Below are 16,788 nucleotides of genomic sequence, written 5' to 3' on the forward strand. Positions count from 1 at the left end.
TAACTGAATTATCAGCCTGTGGAATTCACCTGGTAAGCACTGTGCTCTGTGGAAGAAAGGTGCGGCAGTCTGTTTCCATGAAGATCACAGCCCTGGAAACAATACGGGAAATTCTGCTCCATCTCCTAGGGTTTCTATGAATTGGAATTGATTCAAATGCAAAAGGTCTGTCTGTCTGTTTGTTGTTGTTTTTTAAGTTTGAAACATTTGAGTGTGTCTGTGTGCGTGTGAAATATTTTAGATATGAATTTGTTCCCTTCTTGTGATATCAAGGGTTACACCCTCAATGCTTCTGTATTCATTGATGACACTCAAAAGATTCAGCGTCTTATAAACATGGTTTTCAAGGTCACATCAAATTGGAGTCAATAATTCTTCATTCAGTTTGAAGACCTGGGTACCTTGTCTTGGTAAAGCTAGTACTAAAAATGCCTTCTTGTGGACAGGTAGTTAGAGTACTATACAGAATTCATTTATGACTGTCAAAATTGGGATTATTTGCAAGCCATAGCTGCATACAACCTTGTAGGCTGACACCTCAGTTAACTGTTAAATCACCTGAAAGATTACCTTGTCTTTTTCTTATGTGAATTCAAGAGCATAGCCTATTTAAAATTCTTTCTAAAGAAATCTATTAAGGGTATTATATTTCTTTTTCAGACTTAAAAGAAATCAGCCCAGTATTTTAACATCACATTTTTAAAAACCACCTTAGATTACCCTTTAAAAAGTTAGATTGAAACTTAAAAAATAGAATATGAACTATGTATGAATTTTATCAGATTTCCACAGCTCAGAGAGTTCTTTCACACTTGTTTGGTATCAGGCAAACCATTCTCTGTAAGTAGAGGAGCGTTCAATTAGGCAGAAATTGGTAGGTAAAAGACAGATATCTAGATTTATATTTCACTTGATAGTCTTTACATAGTTGAATGCACAAACTGTTAATATTTTCACATGTTGGTGTTACAGTGTCCAAGAAGAACACAAGAATTCCAGGGCTATGGGCCTCGCTGTATCTTTAAGAACAGTCTGTACCACAGTCCAGTTGTGGGGAAGGAAATTATTTAAGTTTCAGTTTTGGTAATTTTGAAAGACTGATGCTAATAGAGAGAGACTAAATTATAAAATGAAAGAAAACAGCAGACCCAGGAAGGCAATAGCAATAATGACTGCCTCGGATTGGCTCAGACTGCAACACAACTAAATTGGGTGATTTACAACAATTTTAACTACAAGAACATCCGTTTATCAAATGTTTCATGTAACCTACTTTTACTGTTAGGACAGCTTCCCTGAGTTATTTGCTTAGCTTTATCATAATTTGTCCAATTTGGAGATGGTACATTGGAATTTCAGCAATTTTCCAAAGATAGAATGTGAAAGTTCGAAGTCTTGACGTAAACGCCATGATATCCTGGGGTCAGAGACTATGTTCTAAGGCAATTCTATCCCCATTCTATCCCCTGTAACTACTCACCTCGCCCTTGGCTTTGGGTCCTCTTCATCCCATTTTAATGATGTGTAAATACAAGGCTGGGGAATGCCCCGTTTCCCCTTCTAGATCAGATCCCTCACTGCCTCTGAGTTAACTCCGTCTCCTAGCAAACTGCTCCTTTGGGTTTCTGTGACTCGCAGTCTGATTGTTCTCCATCAGAACGGCTGTGGGTTCGAACCACTCAACTTGGATCCCCGCTCAATATGGAGCCCACCCCAGCCCTAGGAGGTGCCACTGGGTAAGAGTGTTCTTGCCCAATCCAATCTCCTTGAGCCTCGCCTTTTTAACACTGTTTTTCCTCAAGACTGTACTCATATTCTTTGGAGTGCACCTTCATGTTTGTGCTTACTAAACCTCTCTCCCATCCACTTGGCCTTGAACCAACTTGAGATCAGGGGTGGAATGTTTAAAGCTGTTGCCGATGTACAATTTAAAAATGTGGAGTTGTAGCTTTAAGGTTTTGTAACCAAAACAAACCCAAAACAAACCCAAAACTAATAACATTGGTTTAAATGTTATTTGGAATGTTATTTTGTAAGGTTTGAATGTATGTGATCAATCAAAATAAGCCGTTGGTGTGTGTTTGAGACAGAGTGGCCTCCGCTGCTTCTGCTCCTTCGTCTTCTTCTGTTTGATGTGTTTCCTCTGTGCAGTTTTATTACATTGCTGTACTCCATCCATGTTCCTCTATACCTTGTCATTTTGCTTCAAATGAACGCATCTTTGGAATACAGAAAAGGACTACATAGAAATAAATGTGTGCAAACAGAAGTAGAAACAGCAAGTGACATGCACAGATTTACTGATAGTCATATCAAGATCTAAAATCACGTGTTTCAGTATTTGATTTATTTTTCTGTTTGCATCTATTATGCACTTTCTACTGTATTGCTCTTCTTTCCTAGTGATTGTGTTTCATTCGTTATTTAATCAGTCATCTATTTGTTTAACAAATACTTGTTGGGCACCTGGTCAACATTCTCTGGGCTGTAGAGATAATTGAGTGGTCCAAAAGAAAAAATGTCTACTTTTGTAGAGTCTTCACGTAGTGGGGGGAGATAGGCATAAGCAAACAAACCAGTGCATGCATGTCAAGTGTTCGGGGATGCTATTTTTTTAAAAAATGAAAGAAAGAAAGAAACATGAGAAAGGCCAGAAAATGATTAGGAAATGATAGATTTAGATGTTATAAGTAGGCCAATCCAAGGAAATATGGAACTTCCACTGGTAATTGTATGATATTTTCATTTCCTATCACAAGTAATGACTTCTGGGTTTATAAAGCAGTGAAACTCAAGCTAGGCTTGGCATTATATGCTGGTTTCTCAAAGACTACCACCATTTCACTGGGGAAATTATTTTATCCTAGTTTTACTTTGTAATTGTGCTTAAATGACTGTTTGAAAAATCAAAAATGGATCATCGTTTTCTTTCTGTATATTTACCCTCAAATGCCCAACTAAATAAAGTGAATAAATGTTTGGAGATACTTGGGGAGTGTGCCTTGCAAGGGTCTTCTCCCTGTCATTAACACTTGATGTGGAATATTAGTTCTTATAGGTAGGCTCATAAGAAAAGCAGTAGTGATGTCAAGAACTAATTGATTGGTTGTAACTGAAGAACCTTTACATTACAGGGCATACAATGCTAAGATGTGTTCAACTTGGTTTTGCTTCTCTTTAAAAGCTCAAAGTCTTCTGCCCAGTCATAATTAAAAACAAACAGCAGTGATTATCTTACTGGGGGCTTCTAATGATCGCAACGTTGCTTCGGTGCATGAATGATTTACAGATCAAAAACAAAGTAATTTGACACTGAACTTAAAAGCTGTCCTACATAATAAGTAGTTTCAGTTCTATAGCACCAGTTTATATGTACTCTGGCCTTTAAAAAATATTTTAAATGTATTCTTTTGCACATATGCATCTTGATAAGTAACTTAAAAAAATGCCTCATGGGGTCTACTTGTCAAACCAAATTGCCAAGTTTGGTTTCTGGGATTAACTCTAAAACATTGTGGGTGATATTCAGTCTGTCAGTCAATATTTATTAAGAAGTTCCTTTAAACTAGGCATTTTTCTGCGTGCTTTGGGAAATAGTAGAAGAAAATGCCAGACTCCGCCCTAAAGAATATCTTATTATGTCATTGGGAAAATGCTCTCTTCCAGCCTTGCCTTAGTTATTTGATCGTCTGTATGGCAATTATTGAACCAAACCCACGGGTTGGATGTTTAACTCACGTTGCACTTTTCCTTTCTGTCCCCATGCTCTTCTCATAAAAAAGCCTAAGTTGAAAAGTCTTCATTATAAATTTTTGTTTCAATTTCTGATTATTTCTTTAGAATGAGTTTCTGTGAGAAGAACAACTATGTCCGATGGCTTGAGCGTCTTCACACTCACTGCCATTGAGTCTGTTCAAATCGCAGCACCCCTCTGTGAAAGAGAAGCCCCGGCAGGTGTCCAAGGCTAGAAATCCGTATGGGAACAGCAAGGTCTCAGCTTTCTTCCCAGGGCAGCTGGTAGAGTCAAGGGGCTGACCTTGGAAGTTGCAGCCAAGCGCCCAACCCTCTCCACCACCCGAGCGAGCTCCTTTATGAACATTTAGACTCTAAATAATTGTACCCCAAATTAGCAAAATAAACAAAGTGGATATTAAAGAGCTTTCCCTTACTCGATCTATGTGTCTGAATTTAAAATAAAGCTCCCTTAAATGTATATCGTTCTTGATCTTTAAAAAAATCATCAGCATTTTTAACAAATGAGAGTTTCTCGTTTTCGAGAATAATTTGTTGGCAATGTGTTTGATACAATTCATGTATGGGTTGTTATATGAACTGTAAGAGCCTCCAATAAAGTGATTAAAAAAAAGTTGAAATCAACTAGTACTGGTTTACATACCAAAGGCGGTCTCCAGGCTACTCCGCTTTCTTCCATTGTCCTGTCTAGGGTGTACTGCATTAGAAACGTGATGGGTTCTGAAAGATGGCATCAGTTAGTTTGAGAAGTTCCTTTGCTGAAAAATGAGCTTTGCAGCAGACAAAGTAAAGTGGAAGAGTTGAATGTTGATGTCAAACAAATGCTAGAAAACAAAGTAGGTCTATATGTTAAGGCTATTGAAGTTTATGAGTACATGTGTAAGCTCTTGAGAAATAAATAGCAAATCATTGTACTTGATGTGGGAGCATTTCACTGAAGTACAAAATTCCTACCTGCACAAGGATGAAAAGGAAAAAAAAATATTGTGGATAGGTTTACAAACTGCAATTTAATAGTGAACTTAATTTATTATCTGTTCTATGTCTGTTACATCTTTATAATAGTGTCTTTGACTTTCTTGGGTTTGATGATCAGGTCTTTGACCTCCTCTCTGTGCTTATCGAGTTTGCTTTTCTATTTGTTTCTAGGACCATGGGCCACAAAACCCGGTATGTCAAAGTCCCACCGGGTCACATCTGGGTTGAAGGCGATCATCATGGACATAGTTTTGACAGTAATTCTTTCGGTCCGGTAAGTCATAATATCAGTGATCCAATTGAATTTCAGAAGTGGGAGTAAAAGCATGATAAGTTTAGGGTAAGATACTTTAGTTTGCCATTTTCCATTTAAATGCCATGTATTGACAACACGAACTGTCAAGATGTATGTTCATGTGTGTTAATGTGTGTGTACATTGCATGTCATTGAAAAGATCTTAGACCTTTAACATATCCCGAAAGATGCTTCCCACTGACTAGCTTGATCTCATTAGGAAGGTCTAGTTTCCCCTCAGGAATATTTTATGCTTTACATTATGAGTTGATGTTTAATAGTGTTTATGTGTAAAGAATCTGTGGATGTCAATTTTTCAAATTAGTGGTTAAAAGTGTCAGTTTTAATGGAAATTATAGAATGGGTAAATAACATTTTGTAAATAATTTATAGCAGAGATACGGGCATTCATAATTACATGCTTATGCACCATAACATATGTGAATAAACTGGTAGTTTGTAAATTGTTTTCACTTTGGATGCAGAGGGAAATTACCTACTTCTGACTTGCTTCATTATAAAAAGTGAAGTCATTATAAGTGAAGAGTCTTCTAGTTCATGGACAGCGAACCTGATATCTTGTTATCTGTAATACATTTGTTAAAAAGCTTGGATCTTTACTGATTACATTTTCATAAAACTGGATGTTTATATTTTTCTAAATTAATGTTGACTACTTCAAGGCATGCTTACCAAAACAAAAAAAAATAGCTACAGTGTGTTTGTCTCAAAGTAAATGTTGCTGGTCTTTACTAAAATATGTCCTGTTGTATTATGAAGTGCTCTCTCTCTAGCCACTACAAGTGCAGGAATCTTTGAGCTACCGCTGGATGAAAGTACAGTAAGAGAACTGAGTTAGCCTAGCGCTATGATTAAGTGGAAGAGAGATCTAGGAGACTACATCTACTACTTCTTTCTAGTTGTAATCAACAAAAACTTTTAGATTCTTCTTTGCCTTTGGGTGGTGACCATTATTTATTCTTAATAGGGCATACTAAAAAATGAGGCAAACAGATTAGAAATATTTAAAAAACAGTATCACAGTGGAAGTGTTATGAAGAAATTTAGTGCAACTTGAAAGTAAAAAAAAGTGACTCAATTCCCTTTCCTTTATTCCTTTATTTCCTTTATTCCCTAGAATAGAGGCTTATTTCTTTTCACCAATAAGACTGAGTCTATAAAAGGTTATTAGTTGAGTACACATTCAAATGTTAATTAGCTTTGGCTCATGTTTTAATTTTTTAAGACAGTGATTCTGAAATGAAGTGTTAGAACACATTGTTCCTATCCTATCAGTTGTGTAGTGTGTGTAAATAACTGCTAAGACTAAACCACTAACCTTTGAGATGTGTTTGCTTCTTCTTTGTTAATAAAGGAGAGGCAGTGCAATGTTATTCTTGCTGAGTTATATCTGATAAGCTTTCTCATGTAGGTGAGAAAATGATTGAGTTGGCAGCCATGACACTGGGATTTGCACATAATCCTCAGTGTATCTTCTCTATGATGCAGCTCTGACCCTGGAGCTAATACCCAACCATGAGCTATCCATGAAAGTGTATCAGCTATGGAAATGTCTCCTGTCACTTACAACTGAAAAAAAGTGAGATCCACATGTCTAGATCCACATGTGTTTATTATAATAAGATACTACAGCATTCAAAACTATGGCACAAATATAGTATATGTAATAATTCATAATGCCAGTTAGTTTGACTCAGGTTTATAAATGAAATCTATTTCCTTATTATTTTCTTGATCAATAATTTGAATCAAAGACACAACCTTACTAATGATTCTTTTCTTCTTTCTTTTTTGGATATAAATATATATCTATATACTGATCAACTTTCATTTCACTTAATGGCACTGAGCTATTAATTTTCAGTCAATTAATGAGTGTTGTTTTTATTTTCTAAAAGCACATGAAGAATCTTTACTAAGATCAGAAAAACACTGTCCACATCAAAATTAACATCTTTTTTGTTCAATGAGCTAGGACATGTATAGTTTTATCTTTGTAACGAACTCTCATGCCTTCTGACCTGATAACATTTGTGACTAAAAAAATTATGTATAGTGAGTTGTAAACACGTTTTCAAAGGAAAGAGGAAAAAGGAAGAAAACAAAACAGAATAAGTAAAACATTCCAAAATTCATACTTAAAGTGAACTTGTGAGATTTGAATGTTGAGAATCCTTAATGCCTTTTGAATAATGGACTGTTATTTGAAGAACATCATGCTTAGCAACACAGAAGGTCGAAGAGGAAATGGATTGATGTAGTGGCAGCACTTATGGGTGCAAACTTGGCACCAGTCGGGAGGCTGACGTGGGGTGGGCCTGTGCTCAGGGTGAATAAAGTTGCCATGAGAGCCAGCTCCAGGGCACTGGATCATATCAACATTATTTGACTTTTGATTTTTGAAAATTTATAGCTCTAAACATTAAAACAATCTTTTGATAGCTGGGCACCATCAGAGGTGTCAGATCAGGTATCAGGCATCATCAGAACAAAAAATCTTATCATAATGAATGAGATGGGGAGTGTGGAGTGGAGACACAAAGCCTATTTGTAGACCACTGGACATCCCCATACAGAAGGGTCTCAGGGAGGAGACGAGCCAGTCAGGGTGCGATGTAACAATGATGAAAAATACAACTTTCCTCTAGTTCCTAAATGCTTCCTCCTCCCCCACTATCATGATCCCAATTCTACCTTACAAATCCGGCTAGACCAGAGGATGTACACTGGTACACATAGGAACTGGAAACACGGGGAATCCAGGGCAGATGATCCCTTCAGGACCATTGGTGTGAGTGGCGATAATGGGAAGGTGGGTTGGAAAGGGGGAACGGATTACAAGAATCTACTACATATAACCTCCTCCCAGGGGACGGACAACAGAAAAGTGGGTGAAGGGAGACATCGGACAGGGCAAGATATGACAAAATAATAATTTATAAATTATCAAGAATTCATGAGGCAGTGGGGAGCAGGGAGGGAGGGGAAAGAGGAGCTGATGCCAGGGACTTACGTGGAGAGCATGAGGGCAATGAATGTGCAAATGTGCTTTACACAATTGATGTGTGTATGGATTGTGATAAGAGTTGTTTGAGACCCTAATAAAACAAGTAAAAAAATTAAAACAATCTTGAATTCCTCTAGACTTGGACATTATTGTTTTTCCCAAGAATTCTCAGTGGAGTTTTTTGACTTTTAATCTGTCTACTTAACGACTTTCTGAAAGGTGTATGAGTTCTAGACTCTCGGGATGGTTGAAAGAGCCTCCTGGGCAGTCAGGGATGCTCTTTCTTTGCCCCAAACACGCAAATCAAAGGTAGTTACAATTGCCTCTGGGGTGCTTATCCTGACAGTGTGGAAATAAATGAAGTCTTACCCTAAAGTTTTCTTCCAAGTAACTTCGGAAGAGCATCCAACTATTTGTGAACCTTCTTCAGCTGTTTAAATAGTCTCTAAGCTTTATCTATAAGTCTGTCTTCAAATAGTAATCATAATAAACTTGACTCTTTCCGTATTTAAGTAGACATTTACTTGCGATTTACTAAATAAGGATTAAATAAAAAAAGTCTTAATGTATTTTTTTTAGTTTAGTTTATTATATCCTGGGCATTTCTTAGGAGGCCCTGGGTGGTGCAGATGGTTGAGCACTTGGCTAGTAACCAAAAGTTTCACTGTTTGAGTCTACCCAGAGGTGCCTCAGAAGGCCTGAAGCCCTACTTTGGAAAGATCACAGCCACTCAAAGCCTTATCAATTTGAGTCCGACTCAGAGTGACTCTTTATAGGGTGTCCAAGGCTGTAACTCTTTTCTTTGTTTATTTTTAAACCATTTGATTGGCGTATAACATATGTGTCCTACATTTCAATAGTTCTGTCATTTTAAGGAGAGTTGTACAAGCATCACCATAGGAATCATGAATGAATCTGTATGGGAACAGATCTCTTCATCTACCTCTCATGGAGCACCTCATGGGTTTCAGCCACTGACTTTGAGGTGTCTATGAATCTAAATCTACTCAAAAGCAATTGGTGATTGTTTCTTTCTTAATGTTTGCAATTGCATTTCCAAGTTGGTCTTTTGAAGCTGTAGGTAGAATGCAGAGGGCACTGAATCGATTTTGAAAGGTGAAGATTGATGATTGAATTAAATATAGCAGTAGCAGGTGATAGCAATAGAATGCATCGACAGATATTAGAATGCATTCTAATATCTATAAGATATTAGATAACTTATAGTCCAACACTTCAAATCCTAATTTTCTGAGGATGACCGCTGGTAGGGTATAGTCTTTTTCAAACATAGATTACATGGTATAAGAAAACTGAATATTAGATGACTTTGCTGATAGGCCTTATCAATAATTTAACTTCTCTGGGTCTGAATTTCCTCATGTATGAAGAGGCAGGCTTCCTTCCTATGTCACTTTTAAATAGTCATTAAGAAACTGAGCTGTTTGTTCACATAAATATATTCATCAAAATTGTAATGACTATGTCAGCATTCTAAAATAAGTACGCATCTAGATAAAGTATGGTTCATTCGGAGTATTAAATGTAATTTAGTTAAGAAAAATGTTTATGAAGAAGGTTAATGATATTTCATGATATTGTTTTAAGTCAACACATTAAAAATGGTATATATAGAATTCTAATAATTATCTTCTATTATTATGACCAAGTTTATTTCTTTTTCATATCTATATTTTTTCCATATTTAAAAAACTTTCCAATATATTTTTATTTTCATTATAATCAGAAAAGTATAATTTAATGAAATAGAATGAAGATGATGGAAAGCAAATGGCTTATAATTTTCCTCTGGTTATAAATTCTAGACATAGGTGTTATGGTGCTTTGGCCTAATGGAGAACATCACAGGTTTGATTGAGTCGGAAGTGTTTCAGTTATGCAAAATCTCGCTATGGAATGTCTATGATACATGTCTTGAATATATTATCAGTGAGCAATAATAAGAAATGTCTCATCTTCCTATCATATATGTTCACTAACATATGGCTTTAGCCAAAATTACTAGTGTCAGAAGCACCGTTTTTGTTTGTTTGTTTTTAATATGACATCTGGAAATGTAGTACCGGACATCTTATTATATGATTGCACTGGCTTATATAATAAAGACACTGATGATTTTGATATATTGTTTTGTGATTGCTTAGAATATTTTCTAAGCACTTTGCTCTTTGGAAAACAGCGTCTTCTCCTTTCCTACCTATATTTCCATATAGATGACATGAATTCATTTCCTATCATAACTATATTGTTATTTGTCAGCACCCAAAAGAGACTGATTATAATAGATATTGATAGCTGTTCTTGCTTGAAAATGAAAACATTTAAGTGAATATTACACTTGGATAATGCATGTGCATGCATAGCTGTGAATTTTCCGATCAGAACTATTTCAGATTAGCAAACTCTTCATCAATTGAATAGACATGCAACAGTCCTAGCTTCTATTTATTATTAATATCTATCTTAGCATTTATATTTGAATGGTCCACATACATTTTCCTTCTTTTTGGTAAAAGCACAGATTAACTCTCTTGATGCCTCCATTTGACTCTGTATTTTCTATCCTTGAAGCTTTTGTCATTTTCATATGACTTTAAGTCATGAATCACTGAGGAATTTGATTTTTTCTTGGTGTTGTTTTATTGTAATGAATCTATGTTAATCATAAAAATTCTTATTTAATATGATAATTTATTTAGCTGTATTGACCAAAGAACAATAGGGGGAAACTTTTCAATATTCCAATATTCCAAAGATACCTTTTCCATGAGGTTTAAATATATTGTGATTTTTAGGTCATGGACCATAATGTCACCTTGTGAACAATTTGTGTGCAGGGACCATGAAGTAGAACTGAACAATTTTGGGTGCAGAAACTATGCATGATACAGTGCCTCAAAAAAGATTATCTTTTTGAACTTTCTGGAAATACTTGTAGTGTAAAAGGAAAGGAGAGAGCATAAGTTTATATTTTAATATCATAAACATATTTCACTTATGCATTCAAGACACATTACTTGATTTTGGCATGTGTGCATTGATGGGTAGAATGGATCATCAGAGGAAAGAATTGCATTAGCTAAGGGGATGACTAGGTTATGAAGAAGATGGAGAAAAAATTGAAAGCTTTTGATAATTTTGAAAAAAAGAGTAAATGAGGTGAGATTTGGGGATTCATTCCACAGATATAAGGACCTCTGGTGGCACAGTGGGCTAAGCCTTGCATTTCAGCCCCAAGGTAGACAGTTCAAAATCCACCCAGCATAGAGGGTGACTCTGAAGCTCGGAGGACTAGAACAATTGTGCAATAAAAACCATAAGACAAAAAATGCAGGTCTCCTAGAAGGATTTCTAGAACAGAGAGTTCTGAAATCAGTGAAAATAATTGGTTTGCTCAAATCCTGCATTACATAAAGGCCTCTAGGTGTTTGTGAGCGAAGTAGGTGATGCCCGGAGTGGATAAAGGGTTCAGCTGCATTGAAAATACTGTGCTTAGACAACATCAGATCATCTTGGGGATGAATGAGAATGAGCCAACTTTACATTTGATTAATTATTAAAATATAGCATTTTTTTCTTTCCAAATTGTTTAGAACAATTCATTCCTGGTAGTTTTCACTTAAAGTCAGCCTGTGTCAAATAAAGGGAAAGGATACTAAATTGTGTTGCCAGGATCAATGCGACATTCCAATCGCACTTCTTTCCTAAGTGAAAAGTGTCACTAAGATTTTATTGATTATATTTTCTTGTATTACTTGCTTTTCGCTTATTAAAAAAGAAGACCACACTATGGAATCAAATCATCTACATTTTATCAGCCAATGATGCTAATGTCCCTGTGATCTTCTTCTCTCTTGGCTTCCATCAGGTTTTCATCTTGCAGTTCTGTGAGTCAAGGATTTGGGTGGTGGTCTGGTTTAGGACCCTTACCGCTGTGACTGTCAGATTATAGCCGGTGTTTGATGAGATGAGGGTGCTGAAGCAGCTCAAAGAAAGCAGGCTTCTCTCTTCACCGAGGTCGAACCCTATCTCTGGTGGTCTTTTCATCTCCTTACAACCTGACAGTCTTTTTGAAACAGAGATGCACATTAGGCAAGGTCTGGGACTTTTTTCGCAACTCAAAACGTTCATGTCCTCAGAGGGGACACTCTGTCCTCCTATGCACGCATGTCTGTCATCCATCAGGAGGTCTACCTAGGACTCTCAGGTTCTTTTCTTCCATCGTTTCTCACCGTCTCCTTAAAAAGGGCTGGAAACTGGTAACCTGCTGTATCTTTTCATTCAATTTTCTACATGCTTAATTCATCTGGCTGATGGCAATAGGGTGTGCTTTGTTCAAAAAAAGCCAAAGCAGATCAAACGAGCTACTGTTTTATTGTGGAGGGCTGCATCACCAAGGCTCATCCCTTTGCAGAAGAAAGCCCCGTCTCTGCAGCAACAGCTAAAACTGAGACACGCCCGTTCAACAAGTCCAAATAGAACGCCCCTCAGGATTATCCTTAGTTGTATCTGTTGCGATACAGTTAGGGCACTGATTAAAAATATACAATTTTAAAAGGGAGCGCAAGAGAGCGTGGAAACTCAATGCCACATAGTGATAGATAGTGGCAAAGTAAATGATGCTGTTCCTTCCCCACCTCCCCAAGAACAATCTAAGCTTCCCATTCTGCCAAATCAAATTCCCTCTGCAGACTTAATTATTCTGTGACTGTGGAAATCATTTTCCACATGATTTCATTTCAGATGGGAGAAATGTCAGCAGAAGTGTCGCTGGACTTCATGGCGATGGCAGATACAGTTTCTTTGGCTGCTCAGTTACGGACTTCAGCATCTTATTTTATTAGAACATGTATTTGCTGATAGTGAGTCAGGGTCAAGTTTTAGTGAAATACATACTGGTTACTAGTTTAGCAATCTTATCAGACCTTAGTAATTTAATAAAAGAATGCTGAACCCTTTATCTTATTATTTGGAAGGTATAACAGATGTCTGCCTAGAATCATGAAATGGAGACTAAGGAGAGGCTCATACGAGAAGAAAACTTCTAGCCTTAATGAAAGCATTTGATTGAACTGCCTCAATTACATGAACATATACATATAAACATTTGTTAGGTAATAATGTATTCTATCTTCTATTTATCTCTTAACATGCAAAAACTACACTCTGTAAATAGTCTTATCTTCTGACTGTCTAAGAGATACCTGTCTTAGGAAATGTTTAATTTTTATTTTCCAATTTCCATGTTTATCTTACTATGTCAAAAACCCATTGAATTATACGAGTATTAATGGAAACGAGTTTCAGGAGAAAGGTAACATCAGTTGGATCGTCAGAGACTTGGATGGGTCTTTTCTGTGTAATGAAGCCATATGTGGTGCCTATAAAAAATCAAAATGACCAAGACTTTAGATATTATCTATAATATGACACATGTGGGCTTATGGTATATTAAAATGTGTCTAACTTCGTGAACGAAGCACATGGAAATATAGTTCATGACTATAGTGCTCAGCATCAGAGTCATGAGATGTGTACTCTTGAAGGGGTCTCGTGGACCCTGTGGTTTGGCAAGCACAGCAGTGCTTCCTGTGATCGTGGGCCCCTGATGATGTATTGGGCTATGTAATGATGAAGTCCACAGTCTGAACCTACCAGCCACTCCTTAGCAGAAAGATGGTTTTTTTTGTTTTTGATTTTTTAATCCTTTAAAGGTTTACATCTGAGAAACCAAAAAGGACAGGTCTACCCTGTGTAAAGGGTCACTAGGAGTCAAACAGACGTCATGGCAGTGAGTTTGAGGTTTGAGTTTTTCTGGAATAGGTCTCCGGCTAATTCTGCTACAACCCAACTCTTCTGACTCAGGAGATTCCTGAAGAGAATTCTGATCACATCATTCTGATCCTGAAACCAATACCATCAGCCAACAACGGCTATCACGTCTCATGGTGAAGTCTCCGAAGCGTCCTCCTGCTAACTCAGAAACAAGCAGGAGGCCCTTCTCACCACTTCTAATCACCAGGGTGCTGAAGGTCAGAGCCAGTGCAGGAATCTGACTTACTTCATAGTCATAGAAACGATGTGTCCTCAAGTGTCTCCACCACGAAAAGAAGCAAGAAAAGGGACCCTCAACAGTCCTGGGAAATGGTGGAGTGTTGCCTGTATCATCTGTTGTGTTGGTACGATCTGAGAAGATGGAACCACGTTATCTGATTTTCTCCCTGTCTGAGCCAAGTGTTCCTATGGCTGAAACCCTCTTTGTGATCAACTCACAAGCAGTCGTGAAATCCAATCAATCCCCATCTGTTTTGCCCATGAGGCAAGCAGTGAGGACATATATTTGCCTGAGTCCTGAACAGGGTTAAGTGTACTCAATATTTAGTGGCTACCATAAGTTATGATGTCAGATGGTCCCAGTGCTGAGTACCAGATCTTGAATGATATAACAACCAATGCGTTCTTTAATAAGGTTCATTTAAATATTTGTGACGTGTGAAATTCTCTAAATGTGAGTTTCCGATAAGAAGATCTTCTTGCCCAGCATGAAAGGCAGTGTGGCACTAAGGACTCCACCCGATCCATTCAAAACCTTTTTCATCTCAACGAAATTTTCCCAATTCCTTACTCATGGAGTGAGACCTATGCTTTGACCATTTCCTAAATGCACCACTTGGGTTTTCAGTTATACTATAGCAAGTGCTCTTTTTGTCTGCTACTCCATATTTTCCTGTAGAATGGCCTGTCACATACTTGCCTTAATGTGAAGCTTTGTTCGTGATAGTATTCCTACCGTGATTTCAAAATGAATTTGTATATGTAGAAAAGGTGATGAGTTTTTGCTAAGGGAAGGTTTAAAAGCTGACGCATCCTTGTATTTTCTTGGCACAGAACTTGGAACAACATTTAACAGCTGTTATCAATGAGCAACTTGAAAGAAGAAATGCCCCCATGCTTGTTTCTGATTTTAAAAAGCTACGTTGGAGCACAAACTCATTGGTTTTCCTATTGTTTGTGGCTCTTGTAATGTCACAATGATCATGTTATATCATTAAGACAAAGGCTTATGGCTCAAAAATCCAAAAACATTTATCATATGGCCTGTTGCAGAAAATGCTGCCCCATTAAAATCCCTTTGATAGAGTAGAGTTGTTGGCTAAGGGTTGATTACGGTTGGCCTTGCTTCTGAAGGCGAAAAATTCGAATATTATCTAGAAGACACTAAAGGGTCATTTAAAATTTTGAATAGGAGGATAATAAGTTAAAAGAGGTGTCTTAGCAGGACTGATTTGGGAAAATTATGAGTGAAGGATTAGATTGGAAATCGGCCATAGATGGAGAATAGAATTACTTGATGGTAGTCTTCATTCAAATCAGAGATGATTAGGCCCTGTACGTCAGTGGCTGTAATAAAAACATGAAGTGGGTTAATGTGAGAGTCCTTAGAAACCAAGAATGCACTGAATGGGTATTAGATACTGCTGCTTGGCATTAACTCACCAAATCTTCTGGAGATGTTCATTAGCTGAAACATTGAACTGTTTTTATATTCACCTCTGATCGATCACATCTTAAAATTCATCATGCAGAAGAATGTTGATGTTATTGTTCTTAGGTACTATCAAGTTGGGTTCAGCTCAAAATGACCTTCTGCACAACAGAAGCAAGCTCCGCTCAGCTCTGCCCCACCCTTATAACGCTTCTTACGCTGAGTCCTTGATTGCAGCCCTGTTTCCCCCCATCTGATTGAGGGCCTGCCTCTTCCTCACTGCCCCTCGACCAAACACAATCTCTCTCTCCAGGGACTGATCTCTCCGACAACATGTCCAAAGTCCTTGAGACAAAGTCTCCCCAGCAGTATTCTGGTTGTACTTTTTCCAAGACAGATTTATTTGTTCTTTTGTCAGTCTATGTTTTTTTCAATACTCTGTGCCAGCACCATAAGTTAAACACATCGATTCCTCTTCAGTCTCTCTTACTCGATGCCCACCTTTCACACGCACGCACGTGACACAGTTGAAAGTGCCATAGCTTGGCTGGGATGGGCCTGAGTGCTCAAAGCAACAGCCTTGCTGAAGACACAACGAGGTTCAATTTTAATGTGTTAATATTTGTTGTCCCTTTTGACCCTGTTTCAATTTCTCTAGTGCCTATTATCTTCTGCTTTTTCTTGAATGGAGGTGATTTTGTTTTATTCTTTTTTGAGTACACATTTCTTTATCTGAAATCCAGGATAGGTAACTCCATAAAGATAGTAACTAGACTAATAGTTCCTTAGGACTAGGCAGGGGAAGTAGGGGGAAATACATATGTCTAATAATGATGGGTATAAGAATGAAGAAAGTGTTTTAAAATTAATTGATAATTGCACAACTCTTTTTTTAATACTTTTTAATTTTTTAATCATCTTATTAGGGACTCGTACAACTCATCACAATCCATACATACATCAATTGTGTAAAGCATAGTTGTACATTCATTGCCTTCATCCTTCTCAAAATATCCGCTCTCGGCTTAAGCCCCTGGCATCAGCTCTTCGTCCTTTCTCCTCCCTTCCTGCTCCCCCCTCCCTCATGAACACTTGATAATTTATAAACCATTATTTTGTCACTTCTTGCACCATGTGATGTCTACCCTCACCCACTCTTCTGCTGTCTGTCCCCTAGGGAGTAGGTTATATGTAGATCCTTACAATCGGTTTCCCCTTTCCATCCCA

At 37.4% G+C, this 16,788-nt stretch overlaps 1 protein-coding gene across 1 annotated transcript in view; it reads left to right on the forward strand.

Annotated features, from left to right (window-relative positions):
- IMMP2L (inner mitochondrial membrane peptidase subunit 2) overlaps window positions 1-16,788 on the forward strand; it is a 1,081,477-nt gene that overhangs the window by 813,116 nt on the left and 251,573 nt on the right. Inside the window, exon 5 of the mRNA XM_045288942.1 lies at window positions 4,903-5,005. Within this exon, the coding sequence (XP_045144877.1) occupies window positions 4,903-5,005 (103 nt within the window). The remainder of the gene's footprint in view (window positions 1-4,902; window positions 5,006-16,788) is intronic.

The sequence above is a fragment of the Echinops telfairi genome, unplaced genomic scaffold, assembly GCF_000313985.2.
Source record: "Echinops telfairi isolate 266 unplaced genomic scaffold, ASM31398v2 ScPeMD7_23;HRSCAF=83, whole genome shotgun sequence".
Taxonomy (NCBI): Eukaryota; Metazoa; Chordata; class Mammalia; order Afrosoricida; family Tenrecidae; genus Echinops; species Echinops telfairi.